This window comes from Phalaenopsis equestris, unplaced genomic scaffold (assembly GCF_001263595.1).
Source record: "Phalaenopsis equestris unplaced genomic scaffold, ASM126359v1 Scaffold000002, whole genome shotgun sequence".
Classification (NCBI taxonomy): Eukaryota; Viridiplantae; Streptophyta; class Magnoliopsida; order Asparagales; family Orchidaceae; genus Phalaenopsis; species Phalaenopsis equestris.
Genome location: NW_018164444.1, coordinates 38,262,244 through 38,286,194, shown reverse-complemented (window position 1 = coordinate 38,286,194; position 23,951 = coordinate 38,262,244). Strand labels below are relative to the sequence as shown.

The 23,951-nt window shown below is 34.0% G+C and overlaps 1 protein-coding gene across 1 annotated transcript in view; it reads left to right on the top strand.

Annotated features, from left to right (window-relative positions):
• Window positions 1–21,774, top strand: part of LOC110032586 (NADH dehydrogenase [ubiquinone] 1 beta subcomplex subunit 2) — a 33,008-nt gene extending 11,234 nt beyond the window's left edge. The window contains exon 4 of the mRNA XM_020736259.1: window positions 21,586–21,774. Within this exon, the coding sequence (XP_020591918.1) occupies window positions 21,586–21,597 (12 nt within the window). The 3' untranslated portion in view covers window positions 21,598–21,774. The remainder of the gene's footprint in view (window positions 1–21,585) is intronic.
• Window positions 21,775–23,951: the final 2,177 nt, after the last annotated feature.

The window sequence follows — 23,951 nt, the reverse complement described above, 5'->3', positions numbered from 1 at the left end:
TATATATATATATATAACATGAATATCTAAATGCAAAGAAAAAAGAAAGAAACACAAATTTTAGAGAGATTGTCAAATTTATGTATCATATCCCAAAAAGAAAATAGATCCTGTGCAACTTATATTACAATCCAAGTGAAGAATATGTCAAAGCTGCTTTAACATGAGGTGAAACTACTAACTAAACTGTATTTCTGTCCCTTAAATTGACCAAATTTCCATTAATAAGAACTATGCTAGAGACCATTTTATTTATTTCTTATGTGTTTGCTCCTTCAACTACCCAAAATTTAGATATTACCAAACTGAGTATATATGGAATGCGGTGAGGGAAGCATACTTCGACAAAGGCAATACATTAAGTGATCTTTGAATCATAGCAACTTTTTATGATCAATGACAGTATGAACTCTCTATATAACCAAATATTTCAATATAACAGCTAGCAATGAGATGAGAGCGAGGATTACCTAATAGTAAAGTTCGCAACCCTAGATGGCAGTGACCAGCGATCCAATCAACCAACAATAGCGAAGCTGAAGCATCAAAGCCCTAGTGAGGCTCTCAATGGCGAGACTGCTAAGCCGAAGCAAATCGAAGGAAGGAGGAGGAAGCGAGGAAGAGGGCTGTCGACTGTCGAGTGTCGGCTAGACCGAGAGGAAGTGAGGAAGACCTAAGAGCTCTCAAGCCATAACAGTAAAAAATAAAAGATAAAATCTAATTGGCTAATAAGTATTAAATAATAACTAATAATTAATAAACATTGAGTAATAAATTATTAAATGAGAGCGGAGAGGTATTTACTGTAAAATTTTAGGAAATTTACATACACACCACCGAATTCTTCTGTATTTATCTATCTCAGACCTAAAATTTGATTTTTACACTTATGCCACCCAATTACCCAAATATCTTACAAGTTATAACAAATCTAAATATATAAATCAAATGAAATACTTTTTTTAAATTTTTATGCATATGTAAGGTGGCATATATGAACATAATTAAAATTTTGATGTTAGATACGTAAATACATAAGAATTGAGTGGTATGTATGCAAATCATTCCTAAATATTACATTTTCTTAATTTTAATCTTAAAAATTTTTTCCAAAAATTTTTTTATTCATTAATTTTAAGACGTGGCAGGATTTAGGACACTCGTGTCCAACACACGTGCCCCCCATTTTTTTAGATATTATTTAATTCAAACACTATTGTGCCGTGTCTGCATTGTTTGCCAGCCGCGTCGGAGCCGTGCTCGTGTCCGATACGTGTTCGACACCGCACTGCTCCGTGATTAGGAATGTCCGCGCAACATAGCTTCTAGGTGCAAACTTACTAATCTTTACATTTCAATGTTCCCCTCCTAAAAATTGACTAGTTCCCAGAACTTCTTTGAACTTCTTTTTCTGCTAAAAAATGCAATTATTTCAAGATTAGGATTCTTTGTATCCGTCCTACGGTTTATGAATTACTGCTTCACACTATTATCTTCATCACTATCTGAGGCATTTCATAATTATAAGAGTCTATTCAATCCACTTATTATGTTTTTTTGTCAAAATTTTATTAGCATTTTCATTGGAATCAACAATATTTTGGTTGCTTTTCTTTGAAATGCTTGCATACATAATAGAAGGATCTACATTTGTTTCAAAAAATCCTGTCTCGTACCATATTTTTTTACTTAAAATTTTTTATAATTTTCTTAACCATAATATTCATAATCATTGTTAGCGTCATTATCACTACTCTTATTTACTTGTGTAACACTGCTTTTGTCCCGTTTTGTTTCCACTTCTTTTTTCTCATTCAATTCATATGTGTGTTGTGAGGAATTCATGCATTTAGTCCATTTGGAACTATATAATATTTTCTGTTTTAGCATTCCTAATGTCACTGACTTGACTTTCCCTCCATTTCATTTTTGAATCTTTTTCTTATGTTCTGTGATGATTTCCACACTTCAAAAGACATGGTAAAAGAACCTGTTTTTTAAAGATAAAAAGTAAAATGCTGAAGAAGCTTACTTTATGGTGGACTAGAAATCTTCTTGAATTAGGTCTATCTCACAATTTATCCTAGCTCCATGAAGTTTTCTTTCAATGTTCCTTTATGCCGCTTGTTCTCTACATCAAACTCTTTGATGATTTTTTTATTTCCATATTTGTTGCTTAATGTCACATCCCGAAAGAGTTTTTCGGGGTGGTGGGCAACCTAGGACTTAAATACTGCTCTTCGGTTCTACACCTAGCCGATGTGGGATTTTTTGTCCATGACATTCTCCTCCACCCAATCACGTGACGCCCTCGGCATGGACCGACTCTTCTGAGGGTCCCACTGGACCATGTAGAGTCCACACACCTGGCAGAAAGTAATCTGCTCGGATACCACTTGTCACTCCCAAAAGAGCTCTTCGGGTTGGTGGGCAACCCAGGACTTAAATACTGCTCTTCGGCCCTACACCTTGCTGATGTGAGATTTTTTGTCCGTGACATTAAGTTCTAGAAATCATAGACGACCTGTCCTTGATTGGAGAAATTATTCCATATGGAGTACATGCGCAGCTCTGCGTGCGGACTCCAGTAATATACTGTCATGTGTGTTATATCAGACCCACTTAAAAAAAATTAAAGTGAAGCTGCAGAGGTTATTGGAGTGGAACCGTGAAGGTTATTTGAGAGGGGTTATTGGGGGGTTATTGGACATTAACTCCAATAGCGCCGCAACCTCAATAAACCTCGGATAACCTCCGCAGTTCCACTCCAATAACCACCCAATAACCTTCGTGGTTCCATTTCAATAACCTCAGCAATAACCCCACAATAACCTCCCAATAACTCCTCATTAACCTCTATGGTTTTACGTCAATAAGCCCACAATAACCTCCACGTGACGACATATTACCGGAGTCCGCACGCAGAGCTGCGCACGTTCTCCGTATAAAATAATTTCTCCGTTGATTGTGACCACTACTAAAGTTTTGATGTCTTTAGGTGTCTCGGCTACATTTGCCTCCAAGGAATAATTTGTTTTGATAGCTTGACATCGGATTCAACTTCAACTTAACGAATGGAATGCATTTTCTCCACTTACTATCATCTTGAGTTTCATCAAGGAATGAGTTTTCTGTTAAGCTCATATTTCGTTTGGTGAACATGCTTCATTCCCACAGGCAATTGTGCCACCACTGGAAGTTTCGTTCCAACCAGCTTACTCAAGCTCTCTCCACATTATTGCCTGCTCACTTGAGCATTGTAGAGTTCCTTTAGGCATAAATTGACCTTAAAAAGTTCATGGAAAGTAGGTTGCCATAGGCTATTGTCCATAGCAAACTGCGATTTGAGAAAAAGCAAAAAAGGTCAAAATGGTTTAGATTTCATGAGTTGAGTGATTAAATAGACATGGAAAAGTTCATGACTAAGTAAATATGCCTACAAATTTTAGGCCCATTTTGTTCATTTAATCTTTAAGAAAATGATTTTATTTCCCTCAATTTGTGTTGTAAAATGAAATCATCATTTTTGAGGTCGTTTATGGAATCAGGAATCAATGTTGATGCCCAACTTTGTTCATTGAAGTTATGATTTTAAGAAGCAAACTTAATAATTTAAAAAAGGAAAGCAATATTCAACTTTAAACTACCAAATTAGCCCTGAATGGTTTGAGATGTAATTGTTTCAACTAATTAATGATTTGAGCGAGATCCACATTTGTGTGCTCTGGTGAATTTGAGGAAAAATAGGTAACCATCTTTGTGAAGTGATCATGACAAATTCTTTGTTGTCACTTTTAGTTGATTTTTTTCATGAAAAATTATCACAATTATTCGTTTTTCATCATCTTAATTTTATATTGACAAATTGATTGGCCATGTGGGGAATGTGATGAGGAGCTAAGGGCTCAGATCTAGATACTTAATTTTTTTGACCGATTTCAATTGAGGGAGAATAAGTTGTAGGCAATCAATTTAATTAAGTACTCAATTTTCTATTTAACAAAAGTTTTTTTAACCAATGTGCTGCACATTTGATTAAACCATGAATATTGGAGAGATAAAAACATTCCATAAGTGGTTAATTGTTTGTATACATTCAAGATGATTATATTTTGAGAACACTTAGTAAAATAAATGAAATCTATTCAAAATACTCAAAGCTATTTCATTGATTGTAAAGTAAATACCAAAAAAACCATTTTTCCTATTTGGTTTGATTTAAAATTCACTGTATTACTCCACTAAAATGAGTTGGTATAATTACCTCTTCGATGAATTCCCAAAGTACATTTTTTTCAAGTAATAAATGCTAATATAACGTCTTCTTGGATGCTGAGATGGAGTTACATAGGCCTCCTAATCTACATTTCTCGATAATAGATGACATATCCCAACTTCATTTTTGTTTTCATCCTCTCAAACTCATTTTCGCATTTGGCATGGTTGATTATTGCAATAGGCTATAGCTTTAGCATCGCTGTTCCAATCAAATACCTCCTCAACCCTCTTACTTGTGCGGAGCCCCAAACTTCTCTTTTGTGACTTATTTCATTGAGATGTTCCATATGATAGAAGTGAAAGTGATTATACAACAAAGGAAGTACTTTAAAAGAATGATGTAAGAGACGTGATTAGGATGATCAGAGAAATAAGAAGAGGAATGGACCAATCACATGCAGGTCTAGAAGATGAAGTTCTTGACCGCAGCGTAGCCTACATGCCAGCTATCATATAAGAATATGGAAATGTTCGATTCAACAGTTTCTTGTTGCTAACTATCATAGGTGCATTGCATAATGTTATGCTTTTATTTTGTGCATTTAAGCCCTATACATTAGTAAAAGAGTTTCTGTAATCATAATAATGCCTAATGAGCAAACTGTCTGCTGAGCAATCTGCTTTGCTCCATTGTCAATTTTTTAGAAGCTTCAAAATCATGTCTTTAATCTTTTTTACTTCAATCACTTCGAATAATTGAGCAAGCAAGACATGAGGTAGACAACTATAAGCTCCAATAAGTTGAAGTTTTGGTTTTGGTTTAAATATTAGAGAACTCTACTGATAAAACATTAAATCCAACTATCAAGACACTCGGAGCCTGAATTCCATTGAATACCGTAAACATGTAATCCTTGAAACACAATGATTAAAAGTAAGAGATATTCAAACCATATCTTAAATCTTAGTGACGTTATCAGGGAATCCTACGACATAACAAAAATAACTCACCATGCAAAAAACTCAACTAAAGCATCACTTTAAGATTTCTTCAAAACACTGTAATCCAAAGTACCAAGCAAAAACACCTATGCACAACAATTTTCATAGCTATCCCTGGATGAAGCTTTCTCCAATTTGTCAGCATTATGCGTTTATGAAATGGATTTCTTCCTCGTCAATTCCTTCTATTCTTATTGCCTTGTCATTGAGCTTGATATCCTTTCCTGTACCGAGGTTGTAATGGATCACAACTTCTACATGCTGTGCTTGAAGGATTGGCAATAACTTCCCCAGCTGCCTTTTTTTCATGCTTCCCTTTTGCTCTCACATGGATCAATTTAACGTTTCTTGATATTTGTAACCATGATTTTTTTTTCATCCTTTTTTGGTCGAACTTTTAGGATTTGGTATGGTATCTACAACACCATTTTAAGCACTTAAATAGGCTTCTTTATTGACTTACACTCAAGGATATTTCTCGGTTTCATCCCTATTTAACCAAAGTCTTGTTTGCATGGAATAGCACTTAATGCTCCAATGCATTACACTGACAACCATTGGATATTTTGTGATGAATAAAGTACAAAAGTTTGTTTCATGCTTGATCATTCTATTAAAACATTCAACAAAGCTATTTGTTGATTGATTTTCCTTATTCTGAGAGCATCAAAGCAGCTTCCTGTTGCTCCTTTCTCTTATTTTTGTGCTTCAACCAATCATATGTTTTTTGTCTTCAATGTAATACACATCATCTCCTTTTTGAATAGTTAAGATGTGCATGTATTGGCTGCATTCCAGAGATGCTTTCTTAACTCGAGTCCAGGAAATTCCTCCTTAAAATTGTTTAATCCGTGTTTACAACAATTTTTTTTTCTTCACATATGGGACCAATCACACAAATCAATTTATTTTGTATATTGACTGTTTGACCATCTTTCAAGGCTAAAAAATGAAGCCCCAATTGACATAATGTTGAAGAGCACTCCAGTGCATCCCTCTTAGAATCATTTTATATTTTGTTCGAAGTTATTATCTCTTATAAGAACTTCGTGATGATCTCACTTTTGTCTTGCACGCCTTCAAACACATAATCAACTTTCAAAATAATTTTTCCATCAGCTGTCCCCATACATGGCACTACAAGACTACTGTTTTTGGTGATAAAATAATTGTGATGGAAAACATTCCATCACTCGGTTGAAATGGATTTATGAATCATCCGATTTTTTATTGCAAGCTCTATTATATGTATTGTATGTATGCATGTATGTATTTATAAAGAAGACATTCATTGCAAAATATGTAGAGTAAGGAATGTTTCCATCACAAACTTTTAATTGCAAAAATATAGTTGGGAACCAAAAACAACTTTTCAAATTTGAGAAGTTGTTGATGTCTGCAACAAATTCTTTTCAATCACTTGTTGGCCGGTTTTAACATCAACTTTCGTTGGTTTGAAAAAGTGGATGATTTTGTGATTTTGAAAATAATTTAAATATAAATATAGCCTTTTTGATTTTTTAAATGTAACATTTTAATTTTAAAATAGGTGAGACCAAACGGATCTCACATTTAAATAGTTTAGATGATTGAATACAATACTACAGGTAATACACTTATCCCGAATAATAAATATATCACTTGTAATAGAGGTTCAATCACCTAGACTAATAAAATTTGTGACATCCGTTTTAGTCTGCGAAATATTTTATAAAAAGACCAACAAGTTCCCCCACCTAACATAAAAAAATCATAAAAAAATTAGGGTTTATTTTATCTGGGTTATAGGTTCCCTATAGGGCAAGCCCCTATAGTTAATTACATCTTAAATGACCGAAATCATTTAAGAAAACTCTCGATTAAGATCAGGTGGTTTTGCTTTCAAGATTTCAAAGTTTAAGTTTTCACGATTGGACATGGAGAAAATCAAATGGGAATGACTCAAAATAGGAACAATTATTTAAGGAATCCAAAGGAAAGAAAAGTAGGGGATATCACAGATCCAGGAGAAACCCCAAAGATGTCTTAACTATCATATTGTTCCGCTTTATGTCTTTGAAGTGATGTTTATTTGATATTTCAATCTTGCAAATTATTTAATATTTAGGGCTTATGTTTACACAATATCGAACTGTGCAAATAGCCTAAAAAGATAGGAGGATTTACACCGTACAACATGGTAACCTCGGAATCCTAAAGTGTTAGGACTTATAATTGCACAACAGAGTTGTACAAAAAGCCTAAAGAGTGATCCTATGAGTTGTTATTTAAACTAAAGAAGGTGATAGATGATGTGAATGTGTTTTGTTGCTGCAGATCCACCTGGAAATTGTTCCTCGTCGTGCTGCCCACGATGTTTGCTCCAGGCCCTTCGTAGTAGCAACTTCTGGTTTAGTTTTAGTTTTGAAAATGCTCCTAATCACTAGGTTATTTTATACTATGGCATAACATATCAAAGTAACTAAGCATGCAGTGTGAAAGCAAAGTAACAATGTATTGTACAGAAAAAAGGAAAAACAATATAATATGTTGGGAAAATAATATAACAGACTACGAAAATAATATAACATGCTGGGAAAATAAAATGTAGTAATATAAATTAAACCTGTACACCTGGTAGGTTCATTGCTCCTTTAAATTTAGCCATTATGCGTTGTGTGAAAGAGGAAAATATGTCCTGAAAAAGACTTTAGAAAAACAGGTAAATCGTAGGAAAAATGATAAATAAATAAAATAAAATACAATATCACATATAAAGGACCAAAAATAGGAAATTTATATGTAATATTGGAATGTCCCCAATTGCTAGGAGGATTTGAGTATAAGACAAACTCAAATCCCGGAGCATTGGGTAGTTTTGGTCAAGTTAAGGTAAGAATTTCATTATTTGATCTAATTAAATCAGTCATGAATCACAATCTAGTGCACCCTCGTGCCTAGTGTCCTAGTTATCTCATGAACTAGGGTCAGATGTCTGGCTTCTTAGGATCATTTGAAAATTAGGAGGATGGACTCTCTCAAGGTGTGCTCCTAAGATCTAGGAAGCATATACTTTAGTTTACTTGAAGTGTCTAATTTTAACTGACTGCCTTTCAAGTAACCCTTAAACATCTTTAGATTAAGTTTAGCTCACCATCAGACTCCTAAAACCTAACGTGTAAACCTATAGCTTTGACAAAAAGGTTGTGAAGTGTGCTTCAAACCTAGTTAGGGTAGTTGGATTTAAGTTGATTCAAAGTTTAAGGGACCTAAATGCAAGTCTAGTGATCTTTCAATTCATGTCCTTAATTGTTATCTAAACTCTCACTTTCTTCCAACCCCTAAATATTCTTCCAATTTACAGTTTCATCTTTCATATGCAAAGAGAACGGTGGATGGTTCGCTATTCTATCCCTCTTTAGGTTTTATCACCTCGAAGATCCAAATTTTATTTATAGTTTTCTATATATTTTTCTTTCCCTCATATTTCCCTTAAGACTGTAAATCATTTCTGAATATAATTATATCGAAAATTCTCATTTTTAACTTGACCGTTAAAAAAAAGAAAACAAAACGAACGAAAAGGAGACCGATCTATTTTTTTAAAATCAATCCAAATCAGTGAAGCTTAAAATAAAATCATGAATGTATCGATCTAAAACATTTAAATTCGTTAAAAAGAAAATGATCGGATCAATCCCGAGAAGGATATCATTTCCAAATGTCAATCTTGCGCATTTCCAAACCCCTAATGAATTCATTTTACATCAACCCCATATTTTTTCCAAATGAAATTGTATAACCTTCTTTTTATTTCACAAAAGAAAAGTCACTAATTAATAGGAGAAATAACTTTCTAACCTTTTAGAAAACCATACCAATGTCAAAACAATTTAATTCCATCCTCTATCAAAAGTTTACAATAAAATATATATCCAATATCTCACAAAAGAAACCAAATGTATCTTTCGGGTAGGGTCAAAAAGAGAGTTCCACAGGTAAGGCAACAGAGGGCATAACCAAACTCACGGGTAGAACCTGGAAGAGGAGCAAAACAACCACCAAACCAGCCCCCAAACAAGATTTAATTAAACTCTAAATTAGCTCACGGCTAAGGCCTAGAAAAGGAGAAAAATAGCCACCAAACTAGCCTCAAACAAATTCACAAATAAGCTCATAAATAGAAGCTCATAAATAGAACTAGGGAGAAGAGCAAAACAACCACCCAATTCACCCCAAATTAACTCACAAACAAGCTCACACGTAAAACCAGGGAGGGAGCAAAAACAACCACTAAACCATGCCCAAAAACAAGATTTAATTAAGCTCTAAACCAGCTCACGGCTAAGGCCTGGAAAAGGAGCAAAACAACCACCAAACCAACCTCAAACAAATTCACAAATAAGCTCATAAATAGAACTAGGGAGAGATCAAAAACAACCACCAAACCATTTTCTCAACAAAGCCAACCGAGCCCAGCATAAGGGGCAAACCGAAGCCAGCAAGAAGAGGCAAGTCAGCAAAATATTTCAACCAACATAAAGTACTAAAAGGAGCCCAAACCGAGCTCAAGAAAAGAGCCAACTGAGCCCAGCACAAGGGGCAAATCGAAACCAGCAAGAAGGAGCAAATCAGTAAAATATTTCAGCCAACATAAAGCACTAAAAGGAGCCCAAACCGAGCCCAAGAACATGGCCAACCGAGCCCCAAACATAATTTTCAACTCTTAAAAGTAATTTCCAACATATACTCCATCAGAGGGGCCACAAGAAAAGCAAGATGTAAGCCCCAAACATAATTTTTCAACTTATAGAACGATTTCAGCATATGTTCCAACAACGGGGGGATAAAGGAAGCAAGATAAGCCCCAAACATATTTTTCCAACTTTTAAAAGTAATTTCCACATGTATTCCAACAACCGGGGGAATAAAGGAAGCAAGATAAGCCTCAAATGTAAATTTCCAACACACAAAACGAATTCAGCATGTGTTCCAGCAACGGGGGCAGCCAAAAGAAGCAAAGGTAACCCGCTAATATAATTTCCAGCATTAAAAAAAATTCAGCATATGTTCCAGCAAATGAAGCAAAGAATGAAGCAAAGATAGACCCCAAACATGTCTTATTTTCACTTAATCTAACATGTATTCATGTTTAAATTTCAAGCTAAACAAAGTTATGCTTTCCCTATTTCATGCCATCCGAAATAGTGCAATATAGAGGATAGGAAGTAGAATACCTTTTCCTTTTTGTAAACTTAAAGCAAAGAAAGAGTAAAGTAGGCTTGAGAAAATCACTCCAATAGCAACCCACGAAAATTCCTCACGATTTACGACATACGGCACGACATATTCGAGTCTCCGGGATCTTCGAACAGCAAAGGAACAAAGCTTCTTTTCCAACAGGGAAAACAGAAAAGAAATCACCATAATCGAATGAAGAATAGAGGTAGAAAAGCACTTGAATCTCCCTAAAAATCTCTCAAGAACTCTCTCAAAATTTTCAACAACCCCCAAGCCACAGAAGATGCGAAGAAAATGTAAGAATGAAATTAGAAGAGATTTTGGCAGCACCTCCTCAAGCACCATTTTGGCAGCACCTCCTCACTCTCAGAAATTTCGGCCAGCCCTTAATAACTCCCCAAATGGGGTTTTTATAGCAAAAGAGGAAGGAGGAAGAATACCATCCCTCACCTGGGCGGTGAGCCAAGCCTAGAGAAGCGAAAAACCTTGCGTGGGGAGAGGACGACAGAGGCGAGGCTTTGTTGCAGAGGATCAGCTCGCCTGGGAGAAGACGACGAGAATCGTAGAGGCGTGGGAGGGGAAAGTCGAGCGCGTCAGAGGGAGTAGGTGGAAGCTTTTCGCAGGGCGGTAGACGTACGAGGAGAGGATCGCGGGCCGAAGTTTCGCGATCGGAGAGGGGAGCTGGTTCGCGAACGAGAGGAAGGGAGAGGGCTCGGTCGATTCGCGAATGAGAGGAAGGAAGGGAGGCGCGTGTGTTCAATTTAGGGATTTAAAATAAAGATTTTTTTTTATTTATATAAAAAAATATCAAATCAAGTGCAATTTATTCGTGTGCGGCGTCCCAGCAAAATGGGTGTTCCATTTAGGTAATTTTGACGCTCCAGACGCATTGACGCGATCCGTTTTGCCGTCGGAGGTCATTTTGATGAATTTATTGATTTGCGTGTCAATTTTCTCGTGTCGAAAATATGACAATATGGGTGTTTCTTCCTACCAAAATTGGTGTCCCGGACGCGTTGGCGCAGTCCATTTTATCGTCGGAGGTCATCCGGAGAAGCTCGCATTTTTCACCCGTCCTTTAGGCTTAATTGAAGTCTGATTTCGTGCAATTTTGTGAATTTTGTGCATTTGGTGTTTGTATGTGACGAAAAAGTCATGACGAAGTTTTCCTAAGGCTTAGAGTCCTATTAGGAACTTTTCCCTTGGTCTTCACAAAATAGCCCATAAGCGCTCGTTCATAAAACGATGGTCTTGTGCCATAAATGTTATACATCAAAGAAAAAAAAGGAAGTGGTTATAATTTCTAAAAGGGTAGGTCTCAATTCTAGTTTTCTAAGATGGCCAATAGGAACTCCTAGAGCTAGATCCTAAGACCTTAAGAAAAAAGAAATGACCTCAAAAATGAGGTCAACATCACTCAATAATAATTAGTTCTTGATTTGTTTTCCCACTTTCACACTCGTTCAATTTACCTAGCCCTAGCCATCCCTTGTGCCACCGCAGTCATTTTAGTTCCTTAAAATTCTCCTCTCCCCTTCTTAGGCGATTTCTATTTTCTCCCCTGTTCTCTCCTTCTCCTTCCTTGAAAATATAGATTTGTTTTCATTTGTTTAGTATAGGAGAAATTGAATGGCAAATTTATTTGTTTATCTTGTTTGTTTTGGAATAATAGACACTAAACTGAAAATGAATAGAACTTAACATTAGTCTACTATATAAGCATAAAAAAATACCCATTTAGTTTCTTTTACATTCTATCTAAGTACTAATGAGATTCCATTGAGAACATTTTTTCATCTTTCCCTTTCTCTAACATATATTTCATCATTGCTCGAGTTGCTATTTTCTTAGCCTGGAAATATGGTCTGCCATGTCAATGTCTAAATCTAGAAACTCATTATCACCAGGAATGCAAATTTTTTTATTCATATTCATTAAGTTATATTACAACTTCTTTATTAAATCTTTTTCTCATCAACATAACTCACATCATCACTATCACCCCTTTTTAGAATTGGAAACCGAATATTTACTTTTATATAGTGTGGTAAAAAATTGGGCATGACCCATATTTTTGTATTGAACAAATTTAACAACCTCTTTTGCTCAACAACTTCGTACCAAACGTAGGTATCGTTATGTGTTGGTAATGTGAACTATAAACATCAACACCTTTAATACATCTACGTCATTGTTCACCTAAGCAACTATATCCCATATTTCATACCACAATAAGATTGCACACTTCTATAATGTTTCCATTTAGTGTTTTTTCCACCAATAAAACTTTATCCTCACAAACCAATATAGAGTATCTCGAGCCTTAACATGTCCATTGCCTCTTTATAATGTATATGGAAAAGGAAAAACCCATAATTTATTGTTAAAGATTGTAGAAAATGAATATCTTGCAAAATAAGCCTATAAGCACTATGAAGAATGAAATACTAAAAAATTATTTGAAATGCTTGCAAAAAAATTGAAATGAAATATTGCAAAGCAAAATCTTAAATGTTTTAAAAATCAATGCGTTTGGAAACCCTAAAAATGTTACTTCTCAAAAACATCTTAAAATGATATTGCAGAATGAGGCAAATATAAGGAACAATCCATTTTAAAGTTTGAAAAAAAAGAAAATCATTATTAACTAAGAGGAATTCAACAAATGCAAGAAAAGAACTAGGAAATACAGGAGAAAGTAATGGGAACGCATAGGGATGCAAACCTTAAAATTTAGGAGGAATTTTTTTTGAGGAAAAAAACTCTCTAAAAAAGTTCTCATTAAGAAAATAATGAATATGTATACAACTCAGACTAACCCTCATACAATTAGAATGATACTCAATTATTATGATAAAATGAAATAAATAAAACACAATTATGAATTTTTAAGGAGAATAATTTCTCATTCTCAAATGTAACAACGAACCCATGATTCCCTAACCCATGTGTGGGCTCATGTGGCCCACGATTATATGCATATCAATACTCCCCCTCGAGTTGGGTCGTATATTTCATACATTTCAAAATTGCTGTAAATCTATTGTTGAGTTGGGATATAGCTTAGTTGAACAACCCTTCCATTAATCTTCTCATAAATGAAGTGCTTGTTAATCTCTATATTTTTGGTTTTATATAGGTGTATCGGGTTCTTTGAAATATTGATGGTTAATTAACTATCGCTGAACATCTTAATTGTGTTTTTTTCTCTCGGTGAAGTTCCACTAATAGTTTCTTTAGTCACATCCCTTCACAAATTTCTAAGTTCGGGACACAGTACTCTAATTTTGTATTACTTCTCACCATCACAACATGCTTTCTTACTTCTCCAGGTATTCAAGTTATCGCATGCAAATGAACAGTAACCCGTGTTATATTTTCTATCAGTTAGTACATCTGCTCTATTAACATCAGTATAAATCTCAATGTCACGGTTCTCAATTTTCTTGATTATCAGTCCACATCCTAGAGTCATGTTTATGTACCTTAGGATTTGAAAGACCTCTTTTTAATGATCTTCATTTGGATCCTTCCTATGTTGGCTAACTACATCCACAGAAAGTCATGTTTATGTACCTTATGTTGTATGTGACAGATGAATAATTTTTTAACAAGTCTTTGGTACCTACCCTTTTCAACTTGGGTGTTATCCTCCTTTTGATGCTCGTTGATTGGGATCCATGGTAGTTTCTCTTGGTTTGCACCTCAACATTCTTGCCTCCTTTAATAAGTTGGGGATATATTTTTAATGAGATATGACAATGCTTCTTTTGATCTAGCTACTTCCATGCCCAGAAAGTATCTTAAAGTTTCAAGATCTTTGATCTCAAACTCTCAAGTCATTATTATTTTTTATTGTTTCAAGTTCCCTTATGTTGTTGTTTGTAAGAATAATGTCATCTAAATATACAATAAGGCTGACTATCATACTTTTTTAAATTGATTTCATAAATAAAGTGTGATCAGTCTAACACTGATAGTACCCATTGACAAGAATAGTTTTGTTGAACCTTTCAAATCATGCTCTGTGAGATTGTTTCAAACCATAAAATGTTATCTTTAATTTGCACACTAGCTGATCGTTTGTGTTGTTCATTGATCCTGAAGGTATCTTCATTTACACTTCTTCCTTAAGATCCCAATTAAGAAATGTATTTTTAATGTCTAGCTGATGTAAAAGTTGGTTCTGGCTGATAACCAATGAGAGTAATACTCTTAATGTGTTGACTTTCGTCATTTGTGCAAATGTCTCCTGGTAGTCATCTCATATGACAAATAACTCTTTTCCTACAAATCTAGGTTGACAACCAATGAGAATAACTCATTAGGACTCTCCCATCTGCTTTGTATTTAACAGTGAATATCATTTTGCACCGCACCCTATAGTTCTTTTCCTAGGCGGCAGAGTTATGATCTAGGTACCATTTTTTCAAAAGAGTCTCTTCTTCTATAGATTTTTTTCTAAGTAAGAATAGATTTTACCTCTTGGATTGAATTTGGGACTTTCTTATTATCCAATTTTGGAATAAAAGATTTGTAAGATGATAATTTTTCACAGGTCACAAATTATTCTATTAGATGTTTTGTGCACTCTTGTGCTCATTTTTTCACTTGGTTGTAATGATGTTTTGGCCAAACATTTGTGTGAATACTTCGAGTGTGTGGAGTTGGTTCTGGTGATTTGCATTCATGATTTTGCATATTGCTATTTACATAATCACTAGGTTTTTTATTTCTCGTGTCCACATGGAGTTCTTGGTTATTGGGGGGAGCTATGCGAGAATTTAGTGGACTAGTAGTTTCTTTTTCAGGTTGATTTGTGATAGTGGGGACAAGAGTAGCTTCATCAAGGATAGAAGTGAGGTGAGCTTGAGGTCCCTTAATGATAACCCAAATTTGATATTCTTTCCAACTCTCCCCTTGAATATTACATTTGAGATAATATTAGTTGATTTTCAAAGAATGTGACATCCATGGAGTTGTAAAATTTGTGTTAATGGAGAGTAGCATTTATAGGTCTTTGTTTAAAGGGTAGCCCAAAAATATGAATTTGGTTAACCCAGATCAAGTTTGCTTTGATATAGTTGATGTAGATGAACAAAAATGATGCAAAAAAAAAATTTAATGGTTAATTAGAGGCAAAGGACTGAACGTGGGGATAAGATTTTATTAGGGTATTGAAAAGTTTGTTAAAGTTTAGCATTCTGTTATGCATCATATTTATGAGGTAAGTGGATATGAGAATTGCACCCCCCGCAAATGTTTGGGTATAGTGTTAGAGAGTAGAATTGAGTAGATCACTTCGAGGAGATGCATATTTTTTGTCTCAGTTGTACCATTTTGTTGTGGTGTATTAGCATAAGAGTTTTTATGTATGATGTCATTTTTGGATAGACATGGGATGGGAGTGAAATTGTAGTAGTCTTTTGTTTTCTCAATTTTGAGAATCAAAATTTTGATCTGAAATTGGGTGAGAATCGGGTTGTATAACGTCTCAAATGTGCTGACAGTTTTAGATTTTTCCTTATAAGAAAAGTTCAAGTGGTTCTAGTGGGATTATAAATCAAAGTGACAAACTACCTAACCCCATTTATATTTTTATTTTTCAAATCACTATGAACCATGGAGAAGGAATGTGCTGGTTTGTATTTTAGGCTTGGTTAAATTTATGGAGTACGTTTAGCAAGCTGACAAGTTTCACATTGATAAGAATTAGAATTTTTTTTGATAAATAGATGATGATATACTTTTTCATTGTAATAGAATTTAAGATGCCCAAGACGAAGATGTCATAACATAACATGACTGTCATGAGAAACATATTCAGATACAAGACTTGACTTAAAGAGTTATGAATGATGAGTTGTTCTTTTTGAAGCGAGAGTCCTAGTGAACAGATAAATTCCATGATAAATGTCAGAATTGTCAATCACCTTTCACGAGTACTCACCTGAAATTCACATAAATTAGAGTAGAAATTAGTAACACAATTCATGTCACATGTAACTTTACTAATACACAATAAATTGTAGTTAAGTTTAGGAACATATGACACAAATAGAAGAATAAGTTTCTTTGTGAGTTTCACACTCCTCTTTCACAGATGAGAGGGAGAGCTATTTGTTGTTTTAACTGTGGCTTGATGTTTGTGAGAATGGAAGGATTGAAAAGCAGTGATATCATCTGTCGTGTGATCAGATGTTCCCGAGTCCATTATCCAAGATTGATTTTTTCTGTTGAGTGCAACAAGAGTAGATAGAAGACCTTGATGTGCTAAAAGGCTCAGAATATTACCCCGGAAGCCTTTCGAGAGCTTCGAGTTGTTCCCTGCTAAATGGACTATGTTCACGAGGCTCGTATTCCTCTGATAATGTGTTTAATTATTTTTCCCTATCACCTATGACTTTATTGGGCTTCCAATATGCATGCTTTCCATAAAATTTCCAAGACTTTTCTTTCAGATAACTGAACTTCTCATAATGTTCACAACACAAGATGTTCCTCATGATTTTTTGTGCTGAAATGATTTGTTTGTGTATAAAGTGGAGCTGTGAACATTTGATGTAGTCAGATTACCTGCAATTCATGAGTTTCTTTATGTTTTCTTCGTACTTCAACAAAAGCTTCACGAATTGAGGGAATGCAATTCATGAGTTTCTTTATGTTTTCTTCGTACTTCAACAAAAACTTCACGAATTGAGGGAAGAGGTTTGGTTCCCATGATTCTTCTACTGACTTCATCTAGATCTTTGTTGAGGCCTAGAAGGAACTTAATAGCACACTTCTATTCAACAATGATTTGTTAAAGATCAAAGTTTTGTGAGTAACTCCATGTGTATGTTTCATATATATCTAGTTGTAGCCAATATTTAGAGAGAGTGTTGAAGTATTGAGTAACATTCAAGTCACCCTGCTATAGGTCATGTAATCTAGTTTCAATGTCAAATGACTCAGAGGTGTTGTCAATACCTAAAAATAGGTTTCCCTTATGACATCCCAAATTCCTTTTACTATTTTGTACAGAAGGAAATTTTCTCCAATTTTCATGGTCATGGAGTTGACAAGCCATGACATGACCATATGTTCTTTAATCTTCCTGTCTGATATTTAAGATCAGTAATTTTTGGTGCATAATTTTCTTCGGTGAGATAATAATCTTTTACTTTACCACAGATGTACATGAATGCAGATTGAGCTCTTTGGAGGAAAATGTTATGTAGTTTGTGATGGTTGATGCAGGAGGAGATTCAAAAGCTGCAAAATCAAACATCCGAGGTTTAGGTTCAGAAGTAACTTTCATGCCGTGTTTGGCCATGATGAGGTGTCGACAGGAAGAGTTCCGTTAAAGAGATTGTCTGTTGGCAGATGAAAGGTTTTCACTAGAGAGAGAAATTGTCTGTCGTCGATACAAGATTTCCACTATGGAGAGAAATTGTCTATCGCTGATACAAAAATTCTCGTTCGAGATGGAGACTGTCTCGCCGACATAGGATTTTCACAGATTTCGGATTTCCACTTGAGAAAATCAATTGTTGAAATTGGGATTTCTGTTGGAGAGCGAGTAAATTGATTCTTAGATATGTGATTTCGAACTGGGATCACGACATTGCCCAATTCAAGATTTCATGTTCGAGACGTTGCAATTATTGCGACCCTACGGTATCACGATTATTCGAATTGCGAAGGAGCTAATCTAATAGATGCCTGTAGGGAGGGGATCTGGCGGAGGGCCCATTGCTTGTGGCTGCAGGCAGAGGCTTCGGTTGAGAAAAATAAAGCTAGGGTTTATTGCTTCACTCTAATACCATGTAAATTTTCGGAGGAACTTACTTGGAGGAAAAACGCTCTTGATATTTTTTCATTAATCAAATAACAAATATATATATTAACCCTTATACAACTAAAGAGAAATTGAATCATAATGATAAAAGTAAAGAAATAAAATACAATAATGGATAATTAAGGGAGAACAGTTTCTCCCTCCCAAATGTAATAGTGAGCCCAGGTTTTCCAAACCTGTGGGTGGGGGCCTATGTGGACCAAATTTATCTGCATGTGAACACAAACAAATTGATTCAAGTTGAGTTGGAGGCTACTAAGCACTAGCTTATTTACCAAATCTAATTCAAGCTCGACTCGAGCTCGAGTCAAGCTTTTGGTTCATGTTCCATTTATTTAAGTTCTTTCTTGTTAAAATTTTGTTAAGCTTGGCTCGAGCTTGGCTAATTTTATGATTGCTGTGTTTTTAATTGAGGAGCCCTTTGATCTTATTGACTCAAGTTTGTTATTCCTAATCATGCTCTTTTAAACGAGAAGCTCATTTAGCCTTATTTGGCCGAGCTTATTGATTTTAAAAAATAAAATTTAAGTTTTCTAAACTATATGTAATTTGTTAAATATTAAAAATTTCTTTTGGAAGTTTTTTGGAGGTTTGTTCGAGTGGAGATTCCATATTGCCTAGAAGATTATGAAGAAATATTACATCAGTACTACGCACGTTATTTTTAAGTGCGTAGCCAATCAAAACAAGTCATGACATCTTGCGCGGCGCAGAAAAAAAAAACGGCGCAGTAACACGGAGAATATTCCCTCCTGTGTTATTCATGTGTTATTGCGCGTTATTCATGTGTTATTGCATGTTATTCATGTGTTATTGATGTGTTATTGTGTTATTATAACACCAAGAATATTCTCAGGATACAATAACACATGAATAACACACAATAACACATGAATAACACGGGGGAGAATATTCCCCGTGTTACTGCGCCGTTTTTTTTTTTGCGTCGTGCGGGGTATCGTGGCGTGATTTCATTGGGTACGCACGTTACTCTACGTGCGTAGTACTGATGTAATATTTTTTCTTATAGGCTCTTGCAATTTGGCTTAATTGTAAAGCTGTTTTGTCCTTCAAATTATACACAGTATTGCTTTAGGCTCCCATCAAATGTGACACCAAATACACTAGGAGATAAGCATTGAGGGAGAGCTTTTTCCTAAACAATATGAATTAAATATATAACGATATTTAGACAATATATAGGTAATAGTAGGGCTGTCAAAAAGCTCGTTGTTTGCGAACAGTTCGTGTTCGGTTCGTCAATGAGTTCATGTTCGATTCGTTCGATAAGTAAACGAGACAAACACGAACAAATTTTTTTTGTTCGGTTAGTAAAACGAACCAAACACGAACAGTGATGCGTTCGTTCGTGTTCGAATCGTTATTGTTTGAAATATAAAATAATTATATATAAAAAATTTATTATATTTTAAAACATTAAATTTTATAAATTATAATATATAATAAAATAATAATAATAATATATTAATATACTATATTAGTAATGTACTAATATAGATATTATATATTTATATAATATAAGTTATATAATTAATATATCGGTTCGTGTTCGGCTCGTTCGTTAAGAAACGAACACGAGCTTATTTCAAACAAATTAAATTTTAAACGAACTGAACACGAACACAAGCTTTGTTCGTTCGTGTTCGGTTTGTTTACACCCCTAGGTAATAGACAATATATAAGAAATATTGAACAGTATGAATTGAATAAATAATATATACTCGATATGATTTAAATAAATAATATATAAAATTTAAATCAAAAGTATGCATATTTTTTAAACTTTTTAATTTATTTGATTATGAATTTAAATATTAATTAAGTTTATATTAAAAATTGAGCTTAATTATTATATTTGGACTTGAAAGATAGTTTGACATATCCAAATTTGAATTAAATATCTAGCATGTAAACGTGTGTATGCGCATGCACACATGTATGTGTGTGCGCGTGTGTGTGCTCGTGTGTGCGTGTGCCCGCACGTGTGTGTGGGTGCATGTATATACCTACCTACCAACGTACATGCATGCATACGTATGTATATAGACACACCACCCGGATACTAGAACTTCATATCGAGTATTATCTTAAGTTTTATTGAGTTTTATATCTATCTTTAATCAAGTTTCTTAACCGGTTTATTGATGAGCTTTAAATAATATTGCTCTTGATCATAAATGAGTATTCAATCTCGTTCATATAATAGCCAAGTTTTAATAAAATTATATTTTTTTTCAAATAATTAATCAAACAATCGCGAATGAGTACTAATCGACCAGAGCTATAATTATCTTTTCGAATGCTCGATTCGTTTATAACCATAGGATTCTACTCATATTTAGTATTCACGCTACCTTTTTCGTGGTCAATTCTCAAATTTGACTCTCATATAATTCATTGGAATTGCCTCCAAGGAAATCGAAACTTGTAGGAAGTAAAATCATTCTCACGCAGCAAGCTGAATGAAAACTCAATGAGATTCCCAATATAAGCTTATAGCCTGATGGCACTTTGGGCATCATACGAACCCTTAGTAAATAATCATGATAGTGGCATTAATTTAATTTCCTGCAACCTTATGAATGTAGTGTTTTTAGTAATACAGAGCAATGTGAAAGTTGTCCATATCTCAATCAACCGTGTATAATTTGCCCCCGATGCTAACTATGATTGTTTGATGCCCAAATCAATGACATAGAAGGAAAATTTTAATTTTCTTAACTCGGAAGTTGTGCAATGTAATCTTTACTCGTTGTTATAAAAAAATGAAAGGAATCTTGACTAGCAATTGTTATTGAATTGTTTCCTATTCCCGTACTGCTCTTATTTTCAAACTCCATTAAAGTTTGTTTGCCATCCATATTTAAGCTGGACAAATTTTACTATGATATTTTCATTGTTATATTGAATCTTTTGCCTCAATATTTTATGGGGCATTTACTTATTTAGCGCTCAATTCTTATGAACTTACGTATCTAACACCTAAATTTTGCTTTTTTACATGTCACATGGAACTTACCACTATTTTAACTTTTAAGAAGTGAAATACAGCTTTTCATGCAATGGTAAGTTGGTATGTAATTAGAAAATTGAAGTTTAGGTGTTATATATGTAATAAATTGGAATCGAGTGGTATGCCTGTACATCGCCCTATTTTTATTAATAACCATTAAATCATCTCGTGATAGATGCCTGGTTACATACAATGGTACTTTCCAACGTTTCTTCAGCTTCAGTATTCCTTGTATACAGTTATTGTCAATTATAACACGATAAAAATGCAGGCTTCGCATTAGAGTTCACGGAAATGGTGGAATTTAAACGCACATTGAGCTGATCCAGATGAATAAACTGGGCTTGTAGGTCTGGACTCTTTGAACCTCTGCTTCTAACATTCATGCTTAATATGCTTTATTGTTCATCTGTAGCTTTATACAAATGTTCCTACATTGTTGGGATAAAATTGATGATGATGATCTCGAGTTTGATTTCTATATTTTGTTATTGATTTTATGATGGCGTTACAGTTATAATGTTTACATGCCTCCAATTCCTATATATTTACATATCTAACACCTAAACTTTACTTTTTTATGTTATATCACCCAAATCATTCATATTATATAAAAAATTTCACAATTTTAACTTTCAAAAAGTGTAATACACCTTTTCATGCATATATATGGTTGTATGCATATAAAAATTAAAGTTTAGATGTTAAATATGTAATTACATAGAAATTGAGTGGTATATAGATGTTCCTTTATTTGTGTGTGATTTTCCCTTCCCATTATGTATTTTTATGAAAATAATTTTGAAATTTGCCTTGTTTTTAAATCTGTTGATATGATTTTTATGAGTTTCGAGTCATTTAGACATTTAATTTCTTACAGTTAGCTACATGCTACTAAATGGGTCTAGCCCATAATGCAAGTACAAGAACAGAATCCAATAGAAGACGTACAACCTTTTTATCACCCTTTACTTTGTTCATTGTACATCGGGGCAGTAGTCTTCTTAAAATCTATTTTGGGTAATTACATGCACAACACTCAAAATATTGCTATTTACAAAATAGCATGTAATTTTGTTAGACTTCCAAGATAATGCATTTATGCGCGCCACGATTAAATCATTAATAGTTTGATAAAAATGAAAAATATGATTGTGGTTTTATCGTGAATTTTGTTATTTGAGCGAGTATTTAAAAAATGATTGAAAGGGTGCTAAATTTGTAAATAGCAATGTTTTGGGTGTTACATATGTGTGCCACTATCAATTATTGAGTTTGGCTTCATGTAAAATTTGATTTGTCAATAGCTTGTGAGCGTATTCAGTTAAAAATATATTAATGTAAAATATATTGTAATTTAAAATTTATTTCTTAATTATTAGAAATATCTAAAAAGTTATAATGTATATTTTAGATCGTGATTTTTTATTATTTATTTTTTAATTATTTATTATACTTGTCATTTTATTAAAACATTAATTTAAATTAATATCTTTTTTATTATATAATAATAAGATGACTTGTGAATCATCTTGAACTATTGCTCTGTCTTCATCGGTGTCTTTTGCATCATTCTTTTAACTTTAAGGGTCTGTTTGGGGAAGTTTTTGCGTTTCAGGATAAGCAGCTTATCTTGAAATGCGGCTCGCGGGTCGACTGCAGGGGTCGACCTGCGGCCCGCGTTTAGTGTAAAAAACTCAAACGCGACAAACAACGTTTTAAAAAATGCCGCCGCACTTATAAGCTACCCCAAACGGGCCCTAAATTTAAAACTATGTTATCGGGCAGCATTGATGTAAAATAAATGTTTAATGGATAGTTAAATGAATTTAGATTTATTTTACTTCGACCCTAAAAAGATTCTGAATATTTTTTTTATTATCTATCAAATATTTTTTTAAATTTTTAGTGTTCAATTATGTTTTATTTGAAACACGTCTATTCTAAACATTTACCTTTAATAGTTGACTATTTTTTTTAATTATTGGTGAAAGAGAGATTCCAAGATGGTGACAGCTTTCAAAACTGCTATTTGGAGTATTGTAATTCTACCATCATTCTTTTTAGATATTGTTAAACCTTATTTTATTTAAATCGAACCTAAGGAATAGAGTGCACGCAGGATAGGCATATCAAGAGATGTGAGAAATCGGTTATTTTTGTATTTAGTTTTAACCGCCTTTGTTATATTTAATGCTTTTTTTATTTATAGAAGGTTAGGTATAGTTTGAAATAATAATTACTGTCCTACTCCTTTTTAATAGATTGATCCCCAATCAATCGGCTCAAAGCCTTGCGGTTGTTGAATGTATGGTGGATTGTCCTCGTCATCCGACACGTTTTTTTTAGTGGTTTTCGAGTCGGTAAATCTTTGATTCGGTCGGCCTCTATATTAGTTTACTTTTGCTCGCCTGTTTGATTGACATCCTTCCACTGGTTCACCCGTTCTCTTGGTTGGTCGCTTGATTAATATGCAACCTTTTGTTTGGCTGCATTCTAGATATCTTTGTTTATCTCATATAACTCTGTCTGGTGACATGCTCCACTGTGAAATCGTTCGATTTGCACAAGTTTTAGTTAAAAAGTATTTTGATTGTACAAATATATATAACCATCTTAGGTAATTTCATATATATA